Source organism: Macadamia integrifolia, chromosome 4, assembly GCF_013358625.1.
Source record: "Macadamia integrifolia cultivar HAES 741 chromosome 4, SCU_Mint_v3, whole genome shotgun sequence".
Classification (NCBI taxonomy): Eukaryota; Viridiplantae; Streptophyta; class Magnoliopsida; order Proteales; family Proteaceae; genus Macadamia; species Macadamia integrifolia.
In genome coordinates, this window is record NC_056560.1 from 25,305,328 (window position 1) to 25,330,511 (window position 25,184).

The window sequence follows — 25,184 nt, forward strand, 5'->3', positions numbered from 1 at the left end:
AAAAAAAAAAACCCAATTAAAATATAATAAATAAAATATTGTTAGTAAAAAAAAAAATCGACCGCCTAGGTACTAAAACGTGGTATGGCGTCCATGGCGACGCCAAGGCGTCGCCTATCCGTCCAAGGCGACCGCCAAGTGTGCAACCATTAGTCGTTGTACTGCCATGGCTATGATTTACCGCCGGGACGCCAAGGCGCCGCCTAGGCGACGCCTTGACAACTATGGTCAAAACCAAAAAATTTCAGTAAATTTTGATTGACTGCACCGACTTTTTGAACCGTGATACGTGTCCAGATTGGACAATCCAATCAAAGGATTGGCAGATCAATTGAGCAAAATCTTGAAAATAGTGCTGGATAAGCCAATCCATTTGTTATGTATTGATTGATTGGATTATTCTATCCAACACTGCTATTGTCAGGTGATTTGACTGATCCAATTCCAATCTTTTAAACGTTGCACAACATAATTTGGAACCATTCTAGATTCTATGCTCCTCATTCTGAAATTTCTAGTTTTTATCTCTTTCAACTGTATTTGACTTATCTAGAAATTGTTATGGTGTTATTTGGAACATTTGCAGTCATATTCTTCATCCAAGATATAACATTACGAGGTCCTTTTTCATTTTTTGTGCCAGAATGACAATCCAAGAAGTTGGTTTATCTGATGCTGTGCTGGATTCCCTGTCTGAATGCCTTTCTAGAAAGCCTTGTGATATTAAGGTATGATTCGTACAACTTACAAGTGGGATCCATGCTACTAGTTTGCGAAGTCTTGTGATAAGTCGTGCGGTCATGAAGGACAATGTCATTGTTCTTTATTTCTATTTGATTTTATTTTCTCTCCTGTCTGTCTAATAAGAACTGGTCAAAGTGCGAACTCTGGTCCAGCTGTTTCCCAATCATTTTGTGCTGGCTTTACAGAGATATGAAACAACATCGAACATCTTATACAGGCAAGATATGAAATTCTTTTGAAGAGAGAAAAAGATGTGCAGTGCTCTAAGGAGAGGGACTGTGAAAATCATACAAATACAGAGGATTCATTTTTTGATAAAGATTTGGATGCAGCTCTGGATTCTTTTGACAACCTATTTTGTCGACGATGTCTCGTAAGAACTTTTCTCATTGTTCTTGTTGTTGTGTGTTCTTTCATCAATGTGGTGTGCCCCTATGTTATTTAGTAGTAGCTTTCTGAATGCACTCCATAAATGAACTCTGGCAGGTGTTTGATTGTAGATTACATGGATGTTCTCAGGATCTTGTATTCCCTGTAAGTTGATCTTCTATAGAGCAATGGTGCCTTAATGTTTCCACCACTAATGTGTTTTGTTTGTTCCCATTATTAGGCTGAAAAGAAACCTGCATGGAGCTATTCAGATGAGGAAAAAGTTCCATGTGGCATTAATTGTTATCGACTAGTATGTATATAAATATGCTGGTCCTAATAGCTCCAGTTTACCTCGCATGTTACTGTTCCTTAAAAGGTTTTCTTTAAACATGAAATTCATATTTCATTTCAAATTGAATCATTTCTCAGGCTTTGAAGCATTCAAATACTGCTCATGCTAGCTCTCCTATCCCTGATGGTTTTGAAGGAAAACCTATTGATTCTTCTGTTAGTGCTGGGATTCGTACATCACCAAGGAAGAAAATCAGTGGTTCATCTATCGGTAAGAGGCAAAAGTCTAACCAGAGTGAAAGTGCTTCATCTAATGGAAGAAATATGTTGGAAGACAGTGAGTCGGAGATTAAACCTACAGGGGACAGCCCTTCCGTCAACCAATCTCCAACAACCCCTAAGACAAAGCTTGTGGGGAAATGTGGAGTTCGTAAGAGGAATAGCAAGAGAGTTGCCGAGCGTGTTCTTATTTGCATGCGCAAGAGGCAGAAGCAAATGGACACCTCTCATTCTGATTCTGTTGTGGATGCATGTCTTAGGCCGAGAGATATGAAACTTAGATCTAATTCATGTAAGGAAAATGAAGATGCTAGTTCTTCTTCACAACAAAAAGTGAACTCTCCAGTTACAAGAAAGTCTAGAGGGAAGGGATCACCAGTACCGGCCAGTCAAAAGTTATCCTCAGCTAAAGCTCTTGATGGACCATCCAGAGATGGTGAGGATGCACCTACAACTATTAGTGAGGATGTCTTGAGTAAAGGGGAGTTTGTTGATGAAAACATATATAAACATGAACTAGTGAGTGATAAATATTGGAATGCCATTGAGAAAAGCCTCTTTGCGAAAGGTGTAGAGATATTTGGAAGGACTAGGTGAGTACATTTCATCCATGTTTTAGTTGGGTGAGAAATGTTTTTTGTGATGCATGCTACTTTTGATCCTTTTATATTCAGATTTATGTTATTCCCCGTAATGTGATTGGCTGAAATGGAAACATTTTTAATCTTAAAGGCTTCTCAAATGTGCTGATGAGAGGAGAGGTGTCTGATAGACTGATACTATGTATTGTGTATTAAAATGTCCTATTCCTGGCACTATTTTTATTGCGTGTCCATCGTCATAGCTTATCTATCAGCATCAGGTTCATGCTGATGTTGATCCTCGTAGAATTCTGATTGGTTCTTATGCTTTCTTACTTCTTCTATTGACGATATTTTTTTGTAATGCCAGGAACATATTAATTGATGGAATACTTTAGTTGGGGAGTTGTATTAATTCCATGATATCAGAAGTTTGCCAGGATGAATCTTTAATAGAACTTTCTTTTTGTTATCAATCAACCACAGAAAGGGGGCAAAAGAAAGAGGAATAGGTGAAAGAGCAAAGAATAGAAAGGCTTTATGATATATGTAGCTAAGTTGTTTTTCCCCTTGTCAACATGTGCCATAAATGACAAGACATTGACTGGGGACTGGATCCCAAAGCAGCAAGGGTTTCGTAGTATTAACTAATAAAACTTGTCTCAATGTTTGTATTCAGGGAAAGGTCTAGAAAGTCTTTGTTATCATCTTAAATAAATTGGACTTTTTGGAATAGCAGGATAAGTTGAATAATGTTGATGAAAAGAATTTATGTGTGCTTAGCTTTTCAATTGGAAAGGCTTGGGATTGCTGTCAACTTGAGAGTGCAGTATTTTATTATTATATACTACATCTGTGCATGTATTCTATGACACATGGCCATGTAAAATGTGCAAACTCACAGTACTCCCTTAAAACCTATAAACTAGTACCTCAAAACCAGAGTCTTTAATGTAAGAATAGATCACATATGACCTAATCCCAGGTAAGATCTGAAAAATTTGGCTGAATAGGGAGCCTCAACTGATAGCTGGCTAGGAAGGTATGCTCGACAAATGAAAATGGAAGCTTTATGGAAGCTCTGCAGGTCAGCAACTACAGGCCTTGGTTGATCTCCTTCAAAACTGTGACAATATGGCTGAAATCGATTCTTCTCTTGGCTGCCTTCAAGCTGAAAAAGAAAATCAGAAAAGAAAGAGAATTCCATGGTGGGGTTGAGAAAGGGGAAGAAGAATTAGTGAATGGGAATCACACCCCTCAGGTTTTGGGCATCTCTCACCCTTCAAGGTAATAGCTATCTCAGCCATGAAAAAGCACTCTTTTTCATAAACTTCAATCTTTTTTTTTTTCCCCTTTATGATTGATCAATGGATTTTAAATAGCCTTACAAAACTTGAACACAAAGAAATAACAAAAAAAGAAACTAATGGACTGATTCTAACTTCTTAAATTGACTTAAGAAATAACTTCTAATTACCTTGTCTCACATATAAAAAGGAAACTATTAACTTACTTGATCACTAAGCTAGCCAAATAGGAAACAAAGTACTAACTAAAAATGGAAATAAATCTTCCTAAGTTACAAAGTTTGCTTGTGAAGATAAAACAAAGAAATAAAAATAGAAACTAATATCTAATATTCTAACAAGCATAGTTGTCACGGCGCCAAGGCGAACCAAGGGGGTGGAGGGTTGTCTAAGCGCTTAGGCGAGAAGGCGCATGCCTTGAGGCGAACAAGGCGACCAATTGTTATTTTTCCTATTTTCTAACATTATTTAGTAAGCTATATATACCTTGTATCATAAAAAATCAAGATTAAGCAACATCAAGGCATTAAAAATCAACATTTAACCATATTAAATCATAAAAAATTAACATTAAGTGATATTAAGTTATAAAAAATCAAAATTTAGAGAAATGCTCTGGTTCTATAACAAATTTGACTGGTCAAATGATATTATTTTTACATGAGACTTTTTGTATCAGTTATAATATAAAACCAGCTTTCCAACACGTTTAAACTTATTTAAATCTAAGTTGTAATGACAAAGTTATGCTCCGGTCAAACTTTTTTTCAAGTGCGTGAATGCTGTTAAAATCGCCTGAATGAAAATAATTTTATGGATATCAAAACAAAAAATTATTTTACCGGACTTTTGGTTTTTAGCAATGTTTTAACATGATAGAATTTATAAAATTTTCATAATTGAGAAAAACTCCAGCATTTAAAAGTTGAAAATCGCCCCTATAACCAAAATCTAGTTTTTCTTCTTGGACTGGGGGGTTGACTTTTTATCCTTTTGAAATTTGATTTTTAAACTATTTTATTGGATTCAAATAGGGGGTATTTGCTTATATATGAATAATATCTTAAGTAAATGAAATGACAAATATTAAAAGCATTTACTTAAATGATATTTGGCATAAATAAGTGCCAAAACACAATGTGGTATGCAGTGCAATAAGGCGACTATCACCTAGGTGACGCCTTGGCGACGCCTTGACAACTATGCTAACAAGTGCTGGCAGTATCTTTCCCAAGCCAACTATCAATATTGGACCCTAAGGTATTGTTCAAAATGTGTGAACAGTGGTTGACTGATCCGATTAGAGAAAAGTAAGGCTGGTTCGATGTATGAAACTGAACCAGATTTGAACCATAATTGGGCTAGCATTGAGCTCTCCTTTTAACAGCTCGATCTACATCAACTCGTCCCCTCTTAAAAAATGTCCTTGCATTTTGTAGAGTGAGGGTGATTGTAGCATGGCGCACGTCCCTCTTCAAGCTGTAGAAAAATTCAGGTAGCTCCTTGATCATATGGATGTAGTTGTATAGGCACAATTGATGCTCTTCAAGGTATTTCAAGGGATCGACTAACTCCATTTGTTCAACTTCTATGTCTACGGATGTGTCCATGGGGTTGTCTTCTAGTACATCCTCTACATGCTCTTCTTCAAGCTTAGGCTCTTCAGGTCCCTCATCCTTGTCGTTCACAGTCTCTTCATCGATGTCGTGAACCATTACTTCAATCTCGTTTCTTTTAGGATCTTCCTCTTGCCTGTTCACAGGCATCACTGTTGTTGGAGCACCAATCTCCTTGTGCACCATTATGACCATGTCACTTTCGATTTCTTCCACATGAATCCCATTCATAGGGACATCAATGACTACCTCTTCCTCGACAATAGGAGTTGATGGAATTTCTTCAATACTAACCTGAACTTCTGACTCTGGTTCATTTGTTGGAGGTGCCTTTTCTTGTTGCTCCTTTGCAATGTATTGTGCCATAGATGCTGATAATTCTTTCATGCTCTTGTCAATTGTGAGTGGCTGTTGGAAATCTGGTGAAGGGAAGTACATTCTTCGTTCATGCTTAGATCATGTTCGCCAACTTGTACTGCGTCTCTTCCCACGTTCTAGGCTCATGTCTTTGAGCTTGAAGTTGCTTTTCATGCGCTCTCCACTATATTCGAATGCAATCACTCATCTGGGAGCAAACATATTGAAGTTGTTGCGTCTCTTTCAAGTTGTAGTTGTCAAAGTACACGTCCAATCCATCTACCCATTCAAGGAAGATGTATGAAGAAAGTTTCTCATGAAACTCACGTGGCTCTATCCGCAGTTAGGTTATATCTGATACCAAATAATGTAAAACTATATCATATAGGAGCTAATTCTAGGTAGGATCTGAAAAATCTGGCTAATTTGGGAGCCTCAACTGATGGCTGGTTAGGAAGTTATGCTCGAAGAATGGAAAAAAAAAAGCTTTATGGAAGCTCTAAAGTACAACAACTACAGGCCTTGGTTGATCTTCCTCAAAACCATGACAATAAGGCTGAAATCGATTCTTCTCTTGGCTGCCTTCAAGTTGTCTTTTGATAGAACTTCCGAACTTCAACAAGCTTATTTTGATCACTCAAACACTCTTTCACAACAAACAATGAAAAAGAAAATAAGAAAAGAAAGAGAGTTCGATGGTGGGGTTGAGGAAGGGGAATAAGAATTAGTGAATGGGCATCTCTCTCCTCAGGTTTTGGGCATCTCTCACCCATCAAGGTAATGGCTATCTCAGCCATGAGTAAACACTTATTTTCATAAACTTCAATCTTTTTTTCATTGTGATCGGGCTTTTAATGGCCTTACAAAACTTGGACACAAAGAAATAACAAAAAATGAAACTAATGGACTGATTCTATTTTCCTAAATTGACTTAAGAAATAACTTCTAATTACCTTTCCTCACATATAAAAAGGAAATTACTAACTTGACCACTAAGCTAGCCAAATAGGAAACAATGTACTAACTAAGAAAAGGAAACAAATCTTCTTAAGTTACAAAACTTGCTTGCCATGATAAAACAAATAAATAAAGATAAAAACTAATATATAATACCCTAAGAAGTGCTGGCAGCATCTCTCTCATGCCAGCTATCAATATTAGACCCTAAGGTACTGTTCACATGAACAGTAACAGCAAGTTGGCTGATCTGATTGGAGAAATATAAGGCTGGTTCGATGTATGAAACTGAACTAGATCTAAACCAGAAATTGGGCCAGCATTGAACTCTCCTTTTGACAGCTCATTCTACATCAGTCTTACTGCATGTTATCTAATTCCTAACGCTAGAACGATGTTTTTTGTAGCTATTTCAGAATCTATCATTGGGTGTAGCCATGAAAAGGGTCCAAGAAAATACCGCTTCTCTAGATGGGTCTATTAACTTGATTCCTCAATTTTTCTGTTTTTTTTATTAATTAACAATGTTTGCGGATTGAAAGTGACTTGGTGGGAGTTAAAAGAGTCACTGAAGCAAAACATTTGGCTTGAATGGGTCATCCACTGCATGGATTCATCACCATGACTCAGACTCTTGATGATTGGGATTCTAATTCAATGTGAGGGGAGTGAAATAGTCTATGTGGGAGTTTGCTGGCAATGCAAGGAATTGGGGTTGATTACAATGGCAAAATAGTCATGGTCATGGCAGAATTGTGCCTTGTGGTAAGAGACTGTAGAAGAGAATATAAGATTATAAGAAGGGAAACAAGGGAAAAGCCATTGCCCCTACTGCTGTTTTTATATTCGTACCGGAGCAACTATCTTGTTTTGAAATGATGAGGCAATTGATTTGTAGCATTTGTCTATGCTGAATGTAGGTGATTAGTTCAAGTGTGTGTCTATGCATTTAATGCTGCTAAGCATTTGTATGTATGAATGTTAGGACACTTTGTCATTGTTAGATACAAAACATTATATTCATCACTGTCTATCTTATATTTTATGAATAGATCTTTGGACTTTGGATTGGTGGATAATTGATCGAGATTAGCACCAATGGGATTAGTATGGAAGAGGAAATATTCTATTTTCTTTTTTCTTTTTGGTAAGGAGGAAACATTCAATTATTTGTTAATACTTTTGGTCTTGTTGCAATCTGTTCCTTCACATTTCTTTTTTTAGGAATGTCATTATGGAGTTTTTGGATCCTGTGGTGAAGAAATTTGCCGAAGGGCTACAGCTTTGGAACTAGAAATCATAGTTGTCAAGTCGTAGCCTTGGCGTCCAAGCAGTTTGCCTAGTGCCTGGGTGATTGTTGCCTTAATGCAAGACTCTGGTTTTGCACTTATTTATTCCAAATATCATTTATTTCATTTACTTTATATATTATTCATAAATTAGTAAATACCCCTATTTGAATATAATATAAATAGTTTCAGAATCAAATTTCAAAAGGATAAAAAGTCAATCCCCCAGTCCTAGAATAAAAATTAGATTTTTGGTTATAGGGACAATTTTCAACTTCCAAATGCTTGGGTTTTTCTCAATTATGAAAATTTCATAAATCTTATCATGGTAACAAATTGGCTAAAAACCAAAAGTGCGATAAAATAATCTATTGTTTTGATGTCTATAAAATTATTTTCATTTGGGCGATTTTAACAGCATTCACGCATTTTAAAATATGTTTGGCCGGAACAAAACTTTGTTTTTACAATTCAGATTTAAATAACTTAGAATTGTTGGAAAGCTGATTTTTTGCTCTACCTAATTCAAAGTCTCATGTAAAAATAAAATCATTTGACTAGTCAAACTTATTAGAGGACAAAAACATATCTCTAAATGTTGATTTTTGATGAGTTGATGTGGGTTAATGTTGATTTTTTATGATAAAAGGTATATTTAACTTACTAAATAATTTTAGAAAATAGATGGAATACAAAATAACACTTAGGTGCCTTGGTCGCCTAGGTAGGGACCTTGTCGCCTAACACTTAGGCACCTCTACTGCCTTGGGTCGCTTTGCCGCCTTGACAACTATAGTAGAGATATGTGTTGTTGCATTTTTCTTGGGGGGGATGGGATCAATCTTGTCGGATCGACCTTTTCTTATCATGATATTACCACACCTTAGTTCTCAAAGCCACTTCATGTGTTCTAATGTAGGAAAGATAATGTTAGTATAGCACAAATCCACACGGACAGAACCACAATGATCCGAAGCAAACACAATTTGTCAAAAAAAAAAGAAGAAAAATTAAGTAAAACAGAAACTAATAGTTGGATGAATCTGACATTTGAATCAGTTAATCCTCATAAATGCTTAGTCCTCTGAAAATCAAACAGATCCAAGGGTGGGGTCTGCTGTAATGGCATCCAACAGAATTAGAAGGTTAACCAGTAACAGAATTAGAAAGTAATAAAGAAACTGGCATAACTGCCAATCGGCTAATCTGATGGACATCAAATTTTAAACACTATAAGTACTAACTTTGAAGAACATACTAGAAGATGGTGTCCATCCGAGGGCTGGATTGCTCAAATTAGCAAGTTACTTGTTACAGCAGAATTAGCAAGTAGCAGAATACTGTTGATAGAACTGCAGCACAGTGAATACTATTAACATATTTTGAGCATAACATTGGGAAAAACTGATGGGAAGCTAGGTAAAACTCCAGAACCGTGGTCTGAGAAAACAACTGATCAATATAGAAACTATTTTGCAGAATCATAGGACTAACAAAACCAGTAACCTGCAATGAAGTTGGGTTAGTACAGTGGTGATAACAGGTCATCAAACAAGAGGAAGCTTAAGAGATAAGTTTGGAATTACCTTGCTGGAAGTTGGTTAACAGAATAGAATATAGATAATGGAATTATTGTAGAAAAGATAAAAGAGAATAGAAAAAGAAGAAAGAGGGAATGACCTGGCTTCACCACCACCTAGGGTTGCATTTTGATTCACCACAAGAACTGCTGCTCTATTGAAGAGGACATTTTTTTGAAATTCTCAAAATCGTTGATGGTGGATGCCCTTTGTTGTATTTATAAATTATAGCTAAAAGCTATTACAAATTAAGACCCATTCTCCATGCGTGGAGTCATCTAGGCAGAATAGAAACTAAACCTCCACAATTGCTGTTACAAGAAATATAAAGCAATAAATTAAAAACTCCTTACTAATGTGGAGAAATACAAAATTCTGAAGCTACAAAAATAGAAACTAAGCTAGCAATAAGATCTTCCTCCCCTTTGCTATCTTCAATGGGGCCCACCAAACATCTTCTAAGAGTTCTCTCCATGCAAGGCAGCAAACATGCCAGAAAATATTCTCCATGCTAAGGTCAGAATGGGACCCACACAATCTAGTAAATCTTCCGCAAGCTCTTCTCTGCGCAAGGGTCTTATGGGCCCCCCAAATTTGTCAAAATATCTCTTTGAAGTGCTGCTGGTCGATGACAGAATTATGGCTCGGCATACAGGCTTAAGTATGGTCAGGGACTCGGATATCGGCCCAAGTATGGGCCTGACTGTAAGTCGATGGCCAGAAAAGGACTTGGTTTGGGCTCGTTATGATGTACCCAACTGGACCATTTAGGGGCCTGTCTGTGATGGCCTTGTACTGCATCACCATTGTTATGGTCTTCTGAAAGTTCAAGAAAGAAATCCCCAATCTCTCTCTCTTTCACTTGCTTTCTCTAAAGTGATTCAAAAAGGATCATCTAATCGATTGGAAATAGTAAGTTGACCTAAAGAAAATGGGAGTCCAGGTGTGGGTTCTTTTCATAGTTTGCAGCATATTGTTGTATGATGGAAGAATTGGCATTCTATGTTTGGGTTTTATCTTGAGCCATATTTTTACCTGGCTTTGGTGCCCTTTTCAAATGTCAAATCTTGCTTTTCATATGGCTTTGGTGCCTCATGGAAGCCCATTCAGTTTCCTTTTCGACGAAACCAAGATCTGCAACTCTAAGCTTTTTGGTAGATTTATTGCCTGTTTTTCTGCTAGGGTGTCATGTTGTGATGGGATTTCTGATTTTGGAAGTTTAGTCAGTAGGGAGGTCTAGTTCCATTTTCTATTTTAAGGGTTCTATTACTTATTTGGTAACAACTCATTGGAGTTGCTAAAATTGTGTAATTCAGAGTTTAAATATTAAGCTAGTATCTTAGGACCAAGAATTTGAAGTGATTTATAATTTCGACTTTTAGCAACTTTGGTACTGTTAATAGTTTCTAAGTTTGCCTTTTCCCCCCTTCACACCTCCTCTCTGGTCACAAAATAGAAGCTCAAATTTGTTTGGGAGTTTCTAAATTGAAGGATTCAGCTTTTGAAACCATTTTAGCCTATATAGAGGGAAGAAGACTGGCGAAGTTATCCAGTTATTTTGTTAATTACTTTTTTTTGAATTTAAGTCGAGTTGTTGCTCTACTTTGCCGCACTTGTGGTTTGTGCATGAGTTGTAGTGCTGGCTATAGCTTGCACTCAACCCTTGGTTATGAAGCTTATTTATTTTAATGACTTTTCTTACCCTTGGTTATGAAGCTTATTTATTTTAATGACTTTTCTTATTTCTTTCTTCTCTTCTTTCTTTTGTCCCTCTCTTATTTTCTTCTTCTTTCTTTTTATTTTATTTTCTTAGAATTTGGGCCATAGTTGTCAATGCGCCACTTGGACGATGACTAGCATCCTGGTGGCCTAGTTGAAGTTTGGGCGGTTATTGCCTTATTGCACTGGCACTTATTTATGTCAAATATCATGCAAGTAAATGTTTTTTTATATTATTTACTTAAGATATTATTCATAAGTAAAATACCCCCTATTTGAATCCAATAAAAATATCTTAAAAATCACATTCTAAAAGGATAAAAAGTCAACCCCCAAGTCTAAGAACATAGACTAAATTTTTTGTTGTACATGCGATTTTTAACTTTAAAATGCTAGAGTTTTTCTCAATTTTGAGAATTTCATAAATCTTATTTCAAAGTTTGGTAAAATAATCTTATGTTTTGATTTTTTTCATTAGGCAATTTTAATAGCATTTGCGTGACTGGAACATAACTTTGTCATTAAACCCAGATTTAAGTAGTCGTAGATTAGTTTGAAAGTTGGTTTTGTTATCTACCTAATATAAAATGTCTCATGTAAAAATAAGATCATTTGACCAGTTAAACTTATTATAGAACAAGAACATTTCTCTAAATGTTGATTTTTGATCATTTAATGTCGCTTAGTGTTGATTTTTGATGATTTGATATGGCTTAATATTGATTTTTGATGACTTGATGTGGCTTACTATTGATTTTTTATGATACAAGGTATATGCAACATACTAAATAATGTTAAAAAGAGGGAAAATAAAAAATAACACTTGGTTGCCTTGTTCGCCTTAAGGCTGGCTACTTGTTTTCTAAGAGCTTAGGCAACCCTCCAATGCCTTGGTTTGCTTTGGTGCCATGACAATTATGCTTTGGGCCTATACTTGTGCGACCTTCCTCAGTGTCCTACATCATTTCATTTTGATTTGACTGAAACAAGAAAATATTATGTTTCCACTTACGTAATTAAGCCGTTTTATTTAATGTCATTCCAAATATCTGGCGATATTTTCTGTTTTGGGGCATTTTTCATTATGTTTTGGTTGTTTCAACGGAAATGGCTATGTTTGATTGCAAGGGAAAATTAAAGGGAAGGGAAGTGAAATTTTTAATCTTAAAAAGTAAACATTTTGTATTCATTATTTCATTACCCATGTGATTGCATGTGATTGTATAAACTACTTAATATTTTTACCATATTTAGTAATGATACATTTTACATGTAATTTTTATTTTGCATTGTATAGAAGGGGTTTGGATGCAAAGTAAAGTAAAATTTAATAACCAAATATGGTATGATTTGGAGTTAGTGATGTAATCAGATGGGGTAATGATTACAAAACTTTCTTTTTGAAGTTTGAAAATTTCCCTTATCTTCCCTTTAATTCCCCTTGCAACCAAACAGAGCAAATAGTATAATACATTAAAATTTGATTTTAAAATAGCTTATCTCTTGCTGGTCGAGTGTTTTGGGCTTTGGCATTTGGTCTCTTTAGTGGACTTGGTCATTAGAAATTTAGGAGAAGCAGTGTTAATATGAGAAAAGCAAAGAAGGAAATAATTCTTCTCATTTCAATGAGCCTCACACTAACTTCTTTTCAACATCTAGTTCAGCTTCTGTCTCAATCGGTTAAACCAGGTATGCGAATGCCCCATCACTCTCTTATTTGCCAAGAGATTCAGGTTTTAATATATTATATCAACTTAAATCCATATTCCATAATATGCTGTAAAATTTGCCAAAATAGTTACATCAAACACGTAAATCAATAAATCAAAATTAATTAAGTACCAAAATATTTCATTTTGGGAGCAAACCTAGACAGCCACAGGAACAAATTTTACAAAGAGGGTATTTTAGTGAAACTGTTCAAGCCTTTCGCAAATCGTTAGGTATGAATTAGAGTAAAAATATAATCAGATTTTAAGAGCTTAGATACCTCTCCGTCCAAATTTCCCTGGGATACCAGTTTCGGGATACACTACTTTTCCTTGTTTAGAAGTTGGAACTTTGGTAAGAGAGTATAAGATGTAGCTTTCTTGGGTCCCTCTACCGAAATATTGTCAATTCTATGATTTGTATGATTTTTCAACTTTGCCACTTTGAAATCTCCTAGATTTAGTTTGGTGAGGTTTTGTTGAGTTTCCAAACTATGGTTCAAACCTATTTGCTGTAGCCCCCAAACAAATGCAAATTTGTCAACTAGTGCCTTTCCTCCTGGGGTTTCTGCACAACTTTTGAATTATTTTTTCCAGCCGCTGTATACATTTGTATCCAGGAAATAGTATAATTCATTGATTGATATGTTAATTTTAACAATGGCTCTTTTATTATTCTGGGCAGCTGCCTAATTGCTAGGAACGTTATGATTGGAATGAAGACATGTGCTGAGGTTTTTCAGTATTTGAGTTTCACTGAAAATAAACTATCTTCTGGATCTGGTGATGGTGCAAATTCTCTGGTTGAAGGCCATTCAAAGGTTGACTATACTGATTCTATGGTTAGTATTTTTTGATGACTTGTGTGCTTCTAGCTTTGGGCACCTCTTTCTCAAACAAGGAAATGCTCTTCTGAACTGCTTTTCAGGATGCTAAACCACGAAGATCAAGGTTCTTGCGTAGGAGGGGGAGGGTTCGTCGCTTAAAATATACTTGGAAGTCTGCTGGTTACCATTCAATTAGGAAGAGGATTAGTGAGAGGAAAGATCAACCATGCCGGCAGTTTAACCCATGTAGCTGCCAATCAGCTTGTGGAAAGGAGTGTACTTGCCTTTTAAATGGAACCTGCTGCGAAAAGTATTGTGGGTATGACTTCCTCACTTCTGAATTATGTGCTCGAGACCACTGGAATCTCTGTTTTTTTTTTTCCTCTCTCTCTCTCTCTCTCTCTCAATTGGTGCGTATGGGTATGATTTACAGGACAGGATGTGTGTTAAATTCTTAACAATGGGTCTTGAGATTCAAAATGCAATCTTGGTTTTAAACTGATAAATTCAATAAGCCATCTTTTGCAATGTTTGACCGATGAACCTTTAATGTGTCTTTAACCTTGAGTGAGTTGTTGAAAATTCTGATTTTTGGAAATTGTTTACAGTTGTCTCATTTTTTATTACTTTGAGCAGTTTTTTTTTTTTAAAGCCCGTCTTACTACTGGCTTGAATGAATTGAGCAAGTCAATCATTAATGATTTTTTACTTCTCTTTCTAGGTGTCCTAAGAGTTGCAAGAATCGTTTTAGAGGCTGCCATTGTGCCAAAAGTCAATGTCGAAGTCGTCAGTGCCCATGCTTTGCTGCCGATAGGGAATGCGATCCAGATGTTTGTAGAAATTGCTGGGTTGGGTGAGTTTTTAAGTTCCTGATTCCCCTTAAAAAAAGATAAACTGGCAATCTCATGATTATTGTGACTTTCAAATTTGTGTAATTTAGTTTGGATATCTTATAGGAGTCCTGGGATCTTTGTCATTGGTGATTATTTTTGCCATCTTTCTATCAATTAACAAATGATTGTTGACTAAAATCTGGTACTTTGTTCTTTTGGCAAGCGAGTAAAATCAGTGAGTGTATGTGGTGCAGGACAGGTTTGGGAAATCTAATACAATTCAAGGATTAAGTGAATTTCGGTTTGGAAAGATCTAGTAACACAAAACTCACAACATACGTGCAGAAAATTAGATCTAACAGCAAGCATAAATAATGAAAATATCCAAACAGAATTGCAAAAAATTCATCCTAGGATTCATGGAAATTTAATAAAGGACCCATGATAGGTCAGTACCTTCCTTCGCCGTCCCATAAGTTGGGGTCTTGTTAACAAGTGCTAGGTCATTACCAAATTGATGTAGTTGCACGATGGACTTAGAGAAAAAAAAATCTTTTGATTTGATTCTCTTTGGATTTAGAAATAATTTCTTTTGTATTAGTTAGTTTCTAATTTTAGATTAGTTTCCATTTTCAAGTAGTTTCCATTAAGTGTTTGATTTTTTCCTTTATATTAGTCATGTAATGGAGAAGAACTCAGTTTTAGATTTTTTGGAAATTGAATGTTTAATTGGCTTAACAGTGGTTGCCGTGACCTCCATCTCCTTCTTCTGTCCTCTTCCCTCTCTTATCTTCTTCTTCTTTTCTGTTTCTAACTTTGTGACTGCCCCTCCTTACCGGAAAGCCCCTGTTTCTGGCAGTATTTCCAGCCTTGTTCAAGTTCTTAGATCTCCTTAGTGCGTGATCTGCTGGGGCTGAAGTTTTGATCGAAGGTAGCCCTCCCCTTGGCGACATAAATCCTAGAATATCTCCTCCGAAGCTTGGTTTTTTCTGTGAAGAAATCCAAACCAGATTCAGATCTGAGTTTTGCCAACGCCAAGTCCAGTTGCAGGTTCAATCACATTCAGATCTGGGCTGTTGAGGTCTTGCGGTGCTGGATTCATAAATGACCTGCTGCATCGACCTTTCCTTTGAAGGTTCAGGCCAAGCCGAGCCTAGCTGAGAAGCCTGCTCGAACTGAAGTGTCTCCCCATCGCCTGCCCTGCTTATGATCTAAGGTAGAAGACAACACAATCGTGAGTTGCCCCTTTTTCTATCTTTTAAGTCTGATTTACCATTATGCCCTTCTTTTGGTCTCTAATTATCTCATCTCCTTATTCTTATTTCACTTCCTAGTTTACCCACCAAATAATCATTAATTCCCTTTAAGTCCTATCTCCCACATAGCTCATTAACTAATTTGGTAATTTACAATTCTGCCACCCCCTTGATAATTTCAGCTTAATTACAATTCTGCCATTTAGTTGAAGCTTTATTCCAATACAATTGTTATTGGGTGTTGCCTTTGTTTTATGGAGTGTTTAAGTGGGCCATAAACGATCCGATTTCAGTCTATTGGAATCCAGTTCGGCATCAAGTGGTATCAGAGGAAATTTTCCTGCAATTTTCTATCTATGGCAAGTCACATCACCAATGCTGAGTTGCACAAATTGTATCGCGAGTTATCGGAGAACCAACAGAATACTGATGCTAGGCTTGAGAGGACTGAAGCCAAGTTTGATAAGTTTATGGAAGAGATGATTGCCTTTATGAAGAGGTCCGACAAACGAACTGAAGAAGGATCCTCTACATTACCTCATCAGCTCAACACTTTACGGATCGAAGATACACCTTAGAGGCAGCAACCTGATCCAGTTGTTCCCCAGGATATTACCCGGCAATTTTCTGACAGAGATTATGGCATCAAAGTTGAGGTTCCAGAGTTCAGTGGTGAAAAGGGACCTGAGGAATTTCTTGACTGGCTTACCAAAGTGGAGAAAATTTTGCGTATAAGTCTCTTCCAGACGTGAAGAAGTGTGAACTCATCATCACCAAGTTTATTGGATATGCATGTTCATGGTGGGATGATGTACTACATGCAAGGTTTGTCAGAAGACTTGGACCCGTTACCAATTGGCAGGTCATGAAGTAGATCCTAACAGAAAAATTTGTTCCTCTTAATTATGAAAAGGTAATGTTCCATAAATTACTTAACTTGCAACAAGGGAACAAAGATGTGGATTCCTACACTCTCGAATTCCACAAACTGTCTTTAACGTGTCGACTTCAGGGAACAGATCAACAACGGGTGATGCGATATATCAATGGGTTAAGTACTGAGATTCGACTTGAGTTGGCTAACACTGATTTCAGGTCTGTTGATGTGGCAGCAGCTCATGCCAAGACAGCTGAAGAGAAGTCCATTTATTGGAAGGGTATGCTCAAGACTTCTTCAGTTTATAGACCTCCACCACGTATGGAGGAAAAGAAGCCTGAAGCTCGCAGAGTTGATGAAAAAAGGTCAGAGTTCAACAAGGATAGTGTTGGGGTGAAGAATATCATATGCCATAGTTGTGGTGAGAAGGGTCACTATTCCAACAAGTGTCCCAACAGGACTCGTTCTGTGAACGTAGCAGAGAAGCAGCCAACAGAGAAGAGTGAAGATGAATCTCATTTATATCCTTATCCCCTCGAGGACAATGATATTATCAATGATGAAGATGAGGATGTAGAAGCTCATTCAGTTAGCCATTCATCTTTTTCGAATAGACTAGTTGATAAAGCTCCTCTCTTCAGACAGAAGGGTACTCTCCTGCACGGCTCCGACCCTATTGATGTTCATGCAATTGTTGATACTGGGACAGAAGCAAATTTTTTATCTGCTGAATTTGTTCAAGCACACAACCTTCCACAGAAGCAGCTTTTCAAGAAGATTCACGTGCGAGGTTTTGGATCCATAGCTCGAGAAGAGGCCACTGCAGTTGTTCGAGTACATCTATAGTTTGGGCCACTACAGTACCATGTCACCTGCTTGGTCACCCCATTGGCACACTGCGACATTCTTCTAGGGCGACCTTGGCAGCAACATGCAGGCATTCTCTATGATGGCCCACGGAATACCATCAAGGTGAAGCAAGGAGGTCGTATAACTTAATGAGGCCACATGCATTATCAGACATGCCACGTCATCGACTGACTCTTGCTCCAGTGACACGTCAGTCTACTTTCCCTCCTCTTGGTGTTATGTTCCCATCTTCTGCTTCGAGATACGTGCCACCTCATCAGCGAGCAACTTACAAGGGTATCTTGGGAGCACGACCTAACTCGACGAAGCGAGTTCTTTTAAGATCGGGAGAGCTGATGCAGTTGCACGATGGACTTAGAGAAAAAAAAATCTTTTGATTTGATTCTCTTTGGATTTAGAAACAATTTCTTTTGTATTAGTTAATTTCTAATTTTAAATTAGTTTCCATTTTCAAGTAGTTTCCATTAAGTGTTTGATTTTTTTCTTTATATTAGTCATGTAATGGAGAAGAACTCAGTTTTAGATTTTTTGGAAATTGAATGTTTAATTGGCTTAACAGTGGTTGCCGTGACCTCCATCTCCTTCTTCTGTCCTCTTCCCTCTCTTATCTTCTTCTTCTTTTCTGTTTCTAATTTTGTGACTGCCCCTCCTTACCGGACAGCCCCTGTTTCTGGCAGTATTTCCAGCCTTGTTCAAGTTCTTAGATCTCCTTAGTGCGTGATCTGCTGGGGCTGAAGTTTTGATCGAAGGTATCCCTCCCCTTGGCGACATAAATCCTAGAATATCTCCTCCGAAGCTTGGTTTTTTCTGTGAAGAAATCCAAACCAGATTCAGATCTGAGTTTTGCCAACGCCATGTCCAGTTGCAGGTTCAATCACATTCAGATCTGGGCTGTCGAGGTCTTGCGGTGCTGGATTCATAAATGACCTGCTGCATCGACCTTTCCTTTGAAGGTTCAGGCCAAGCCGAGGCCTAGCTGAGAAGTCCGCTCGAACTGAAGTGTCTCCCCATCGCCTGCCCTGCTTATGATCTAAGGTAGAAGATAACACAATCGTGAGTTGCCCCTTTTTCTATCTTTTAAGTTTGATTTACCATTATGCCCTTCTTTTGGTCTCTAATTATCTCATATCCTTATTCTTATTTCACTTTCTAGTTTATCCCACCAAATAATCATTAATTCCCTTTAAGTCCTATCTCCCACATAGCCAAATAATCATTAACTAATCTGGTTATTTACAATTCTGCCACCCCCTTGATAACTTCAGCTTAATTACAATTCTGCCATTTAGTTGAAGCTTTATTCCAATACAATTGTTATTGGGTGTTGCCTTTGTTTTATGGAGTGTTTAAGTGGGCCATAAACGATCCGATTTCAGTCTATTGGAATCCAGTTCCGCATCACAAATCCCAAAGAATTGTGTCCCCAGTGCCTCCTTGCTATTAATTGATGAATCCCCATAGTGTTTGGGGCTATAATTTAAGCCAAAAGTGGGAAAACTGGGACTGGATCGGGGAGAGGGAGAGGGTGGTAGCCTATGAGAGAAGAATTAGGGAAGAGAAAGGGGGCTTGGCTTCAGTCCAAGGTTTGCAGGGAATCATTCATGCTGCAGAGAGTGGGAGAAAAATCTCACAAGTTAAACATCTTTCATTCTTTTCCATCCCAAAATACTATCTTTCAAAACCCAAAAATAGAAAAGGAAAGAAGAAATAACTCCCTAATAATAACTAATTCTTTAACAGTAAATTCCTAATAATTACCCCACTAAGCATTACAACATTAGTACGTAACAAGTTTGAATCGAAATAAAATAAAATACAACAAAATAAAACAAACTACTCATAAGCAAACAGAAATATGCATCCACACAAGTTAATAAGGAACATGTAGCCAAAATGAAGCAATATGTGGGTGGGTGTGTCTGCGTCTCCTATGATATGTCCAAAATCTCTTAGTGATGTCGGCATCAATATGATGATAATGTGGATATAGGTCATCTTATCAATAGGTTTTAGAAAACCAGAATCACAGATTAGGAGAAATTTCCAGATTTAAGACCAATCCAATACCACAAAATCAAAAAAGTAGATTTGAGTTTAAATTCTGGTTGAATGCTTTTTAATTGTTGACGCAACCGGCACTTAGGACTCCACACACTGCTTGTAGACCCTCAACCCAATTCGCACACGTATACTACATGGCAGTCCTTAATCAAACCAACATACAAACACAATCTGTGACACACCTAGCCTCTCAAACACAAACGGGCATACAACTCTGTGGCAAAGTCTACCCAGTGTGCACACCCATCCTACAGACAAGGCACTCCATATACAGAATGCAATCGCATGATTCACATCCACAGAGTAATAACCACCTCACATAAAAAATATAACGTGGTTTTGTAGTGTGCCTATTCTACGGAGTATTGCTCAATTGGGCTTAGCATTTACTCGACACTCGATTTTGACTACAATGACCATCTAGGTCCTACATCACTTGCTTCGGTATGTAACAACACAGATGAGGGTTTCAATCCCTGTTTACTCATCATACAACGAGGAAGCCGCACCCACGACAAAGTTTAGGTAGTAGTGACTACCAAGGAACAATTGTCCCCATATTTAAATGCAACTGGACACCTCAATACAAAACCAATGGGCTTATAATGATCCCTACAATAAAGCCTCAGGCTAATCTAGTATTTCAAGATACATCAACTTATAACTAGCATACACATGGATACAGGAAACAAATGAAACAAGCCAAACATACAAAAGTGCTTAGAACCATGCTTTGTCACAAGTTTTGGTATTGTGGTTGTGGAGCTTCACTGGAAATGCCCTGGTAGTGGGGGGGGGGGGGAACCTCCTCCTCCCTCTTCCTTTCTTTTTCCTTCTTATATGGCATAACTCTAATCATGTTCATCTTCAATGCTTACCAACACTTTAAGAAGTCTTCAATGGATCCCATGAATGCAAAGAAGAGGTAGGTGAGTGATGATAAATGCATTAAAGAATTCAAACCCACTTATTCAATTTCCACACCTCTTTCTCTTCCTTTTCTTCTTTCTTTCTCTGGTTGGGTAGATCTCCAAAAATGAGGAAATTGCCATTTTAAATCATCAAATTCAGAGCTAGGATGGAGATATGGCCATTTGAAGTTTGGCTAAAGAGAAACCTCCAAAAGGAATCTCGGGTGCGGCTTACATGTGTGTGCACCACCGTGTCACGGATGCCTTAAGCTGTTAGGTCGGCTTCTTGATTCACGGTATTGATTGCAGGCATCTGATCGTTAGCCCATATTGCAAAGGGTCTTGACCAATCGATCAAAATCAATGTGTGGCGATGAACCATCACAACTCAATGTGGCAAGCTTTTTTTTTGCCTCACATTGGTCTGGGCAACAGGGATCAAATTTTGACCATTGGATTGGCATTGTTGCAGGCAGAATCGTGGACGTGCGTTGTATCCACATTCACGCGTCGCAGACATTGGTTTGGCACAAGAGCTCACCAGATCGAGGGATTTGATGCTCACAATCGAGGGATTGGATACACCTACTCAATGAGAGTTTACGTAGTAGCATCAAATCCCTCGATTTGTTAGTGCCAGATTGCTCCTCCTTGTGGACAGGTTTGGCTAGGCGAATTGTGGATATTGAGTGGGCTGCTTGGGCAGTTTTGTTCCGTAGTGGACTCAGATTGCATCATTTTGCTTGCTTTCACAAAGTTTTTGAATGTTGCCTCCTTGCGATTCCCTCCTGCTCAACCACTTGTGCGGGTCTGAAAAATGCAAAACCTTTAGGATATTATAAAAAGATTTCATGATTCAGATACTAGAACTGTACGAAATACTAGAAACCTTTTGTCGCAGCGTTTGTCTTTCTTCTTATTACTCATTTCTCCTGAAGTACAAGAACAAGATGATCTAGTCTGGGAGAGATTTTTTTGGTTCAGATTTCTAAAAAAAAAAAATATTGGTAGCAAGTTAAAAAGAACAATCAAACTTTTCTTCCTTTTTTCCCTACCTTTTGGACTGGTATTATCCGGGTTTAGTTTGAATTGTTCCCGAACAAAACAAAAAATTGAAGAAAAAACAAAATTCGTTCCTCGACTTCGACGCAATAATAACAAATTGAAGTAGTACGCTCCATTATTTAAAAAAAAAAAAAAAACATTAAAGTTATAAACAACACGAAAAGACGCATGCACCTCACACACAACCAACCAACGTAACCCGATTAACGGAGACTGTGAGCTTGTTCAATCATCATCATGGCGATGTGGCCTGTTTCTGAGACATGGATCTAGCATCGGCCAGACATTCTTTGAAGTACCCGGAGCCCCCTCCTGATTTGTTGGAATTTTCAACTTAACCCCTGAGACCAAATTGACTCACCTAGAGCAATGCATGTGATCTCTTCTTATGGGCATTATGCCAAATACTTGTCAGGTGTTATTATACTTAGTCATTTAATGAGGTAAACCCCATGTGTACCCCGTGGCCCAGGCCAGCCCAGGTTCCTGCTGATGTCAAACTAATTACGAAGGTAATCAGTCCCAGCAGGAACTGATCTGGAAATAGACTCAGATTTAGGTCGAAACTTGAGAAATCCCTAACTTACTCAATAGGGATCCGTTGAGGCTGCAATTTGGATTGATTGTAGGTCCTATGCAGACAAACAAACCCCCAAAATTGAGCTGATTCTGCCGTCTGAGTAGTGAGTTATGAAGATGGCATGAAAATGAAACTTTTGGCAATTTTTGATACCTCGAGATTGCAGCCTCTGATGATGTTCAAATTTGGATCGAAGGTTCTTATGATTCCTAAATATTCTTCAAAAGTTGAGCCTCCGATGAAGTTTGAACTTTATGGAAGTTCTGCAGTACTAGCAGCTACAGCTGCAGGCCTTGGTTTGGCCTTAAATTCTTGTCGAACATCTCTCCTTTGTTACTAACAAGACCCTAGAAGGGTGTCTTCAACAGGCTGCAGATCTGGGAGAAACTGCAGGTCAAATCTTCATACAAGTAGGCTCGAATCTGGGTAGCAGGGGTGTGCTCTGATTTCTAATGTGTTGCTGTTGTTTGGCTAGCTCAATCTCACAGTAGTAGCAGTAAAATAGAAGAAGAAAGAAGGAAGATGGATGGGGAATCGATGGGGGTGGTGGAAGAATGGTGGATAGGGATTCCACTCCAATTTGGATTGAAAAAGGGTCAAATCAAATAGTCTTCTACATACTGTTCCTAGGACTAGTGCTAGGAATGGGATTATAAGTAGTTCCCGATACTCACATTAAATTGAAAAGAGTATAACAAAGCAAGCAAAGTCTTTTCAATGAAGATTTTTGACGGATTACAAACAGGAATCACACCACATCAACAAGAATTTCACTCTTTTACTAACTTGATATTGAAAAATCCATGAGTCTAGAAATACATTTCGCAAATTGAAGCCTTCTCAAACTGTTTCTTTAAGAACAAAATTCAAAATCAACAGATGCCAAGAAGAACAGGCTGAAAACATGTATGGCTTGAGTACTATTTCTGCATCTCCCTGACCAAATCCACCCACATTGGGATTACTTGTTAATGGTTGATCAAGGCAGCCTGGGTCTTTCACTCTCAACTCTCTCAGTTGATGAACTACACCTATCTCAGGCTGAATAATTGCAAGTAAACAAGTTTTTTTTTTTTTTTTAATTAATTCGTGTCTATCTCAATTACAATTAGTTGGCCTCTTATAAAAGCACAACAGCTCCTTCAAAATAGAAGGTTACAAAATACAAAACTAATTGAAAAAGGAAAATAACTTTCCTAAACTAATTACATTCTAACAAAAGACTCTAAACACAAAAAAGGTAACAAATCCTTGAAGATAATGTGCTGGTTACTGTTCATGTGAACAATAACTTTCCTTTTTTCTTCCTCCAGCTGTATCTTCATAATAAAACAAGATAACAGTCCAATGCTGAGATCGGTAGCAAGGATTTTGATTTTCTAGAACCTTTTCCTTGGATTTCCACATTCTGATTAAGACACATTCCCCATCACAGTTTCACGGCTTGGCGGGCCGTCTCCAACTGTCTCCCTATGCAGTCTTTCCTCAGTTACCGGCATATTCAAGTCCCCTTCTCCTCAGTTATCTGGAAGAGGGTCCTCAGTCATTACACTCGACCATGGTTCAACCGCCCATGCCATATCCCTGCATGAGCCCGTGCCATGGTTCGTGTGCTACACTGCCCTTGTGTGTGCAGAGCCATGTGTTGTACTGATCCTGTGCACGGCAGCATGCGATGAGGCTGGCCCTTGGCCATGTGCCTTTGCTGCAGCCCTTGTTGTGATGCCCTTGCTGGCCAGCCTTGTGTGCATGGCAAGCCAGCCATGGCTGGCTGCATGCCTGGTTGGCCTGGCCCATGCTGTTGGGCTGACTGATCCTATAAGTTGCCATGTGGCCCTACCACATATACATGCCATCTCATCCAGTCTACTTCACCATGCCACATGATACTGCATGCCACCTCATGTACTCCATGCACACATGCATCCATCCATGTGATCATGTATTATGTCATTTCATGATTCTTGCTGCCACCTCAACTATAGTATGTCATTGTAAAACGCTGCCGGTAGCCATCATACACTGCCACAAGTCTTGAACCTTCTGAATCATTGTCATGCTGTCACATGTCCTGAACTCACTACCACTGCACTACCAGATAACTATGCCTCTGCCAGTTCTGCTAGAAAACTTGTAATCCCTGTCACATCAGTATACTGTGTATACACTTCTATACCCATACCTGCCATTTGTACTGTTGCTCGGCTAACTCAGCTGACTGCACTGTGTTGACAACAATGACAACATCACATGCATGTGTACAACACATTTTTGGAGTATACATGAAAAATGAACTATTACCCTTATTGGAAAAAAAAATTGTATCATACTAAAAGGGCCAAAAAGTAAAGTTACAAATTATTTGACACCTTGAGGGGTGCCAATAAGAAAAATCCTTATAAGAAGATGTTGCTGGTGTTAGAATCGCCAAATGTCATTCTTTGCATCATGTAGTACGGCTTCTATTTCTTCTTCTTTTTTTTTTCCCAAGATAAATTTTTGCTTGATTTTTCTTGTTGCTTCTATCCCCTAATTGTCTTTTGCCTGTGCTGTTTGAATTTTCACAGTTGTGGTGATGGTACTCTCGGTGTCCCTTCCCAAAGAGGTGACAATTATGAATGCCGTAATATGAAGCTCCTTCTCAAACAACAACAAAGGGTAATAATGATTCACATTTTGTTTCTGCACGTGCAATAATATTTCTTATGCTGGATTTTTTAAATGATATTTATTATAGCTGAAACAGTATATATTAGTTGAAATGAAAAGGCAAAGGAGATTCCAAAGAGTGCTTCTTATTTCTCAGTGCCAATGTATGACATACCATTGCAAAACTATGTTCCTTCTATATTTTCTTAGGAGAAAAGGAAAGTTCCCTTTTTTTTCATGAGCTCTCCATACATCTCATCGTATTTATTTGCCCATAGTTGACTGAGTTTCATCAAGTGGTGGTGACACACATAAGAGGACAAAATGCACAGAGGGTGGTTTAATACACTACTACCAATTTATTAAGAAAAGATTTTGTGGTCTCTGCCGGGAAGGCCTCAATGCAGTGTTGTTGACAGTATGTAGTGGTATGGCTGGCCAAATTGTATCTCTT

The 25,184-nt window shown here is 37.9% G+C and overlaps 1 protein-coding gene across 3 annotated transcripts in view; it reads left to right on the forward strand.

Moving 5' to 3' along the window:
* Positions 1-25,184, forward strand: part of LOC122076573 (histone-lysine N-methyltransferase CLF-like) — a 39,667-nt gene that overhangs the window by 8,947 nt on the left and 5,536 nt on the right. For 2 of the 3 annotated variants that reach the window (XM_042641949.1, XM_042641951.1), the window contains 9 exons: positions 644-728; positions 962-1,117; positions 1,231-1,278; positions 1,355-1,426; positions 1,546-2,279; positions 13,487-13,643; positions 13,730-13,947; positions 14,350-14,481; positions 24,649-24,739. In XM_042641949.1, coding sequence (XP_042497883.1) covers positions 644-728; positions 962-1,117; positions 1,231-1,278; positions 1,355-1,426; positions 1,546-2,279; positions 13,487-13,643; positions 13,730-13,947; positions 14,350-14,481; positions 24,649-24,739 — 1,693 coding nt within the window. The remainder of the gene's footprint in view (positions 1-643; positions 729-961; positions 1,118-1,230; positions 1,279-1,354; positions 1,427-1,545; positions 2,280-13,486; positions 13,644-13,729; positions 13,948-14,349; positions 14,482-24,648; positions 24,740-25,184) is intronic. The other variant, XM_042641950.1, reaches the window with a different exon arrangement.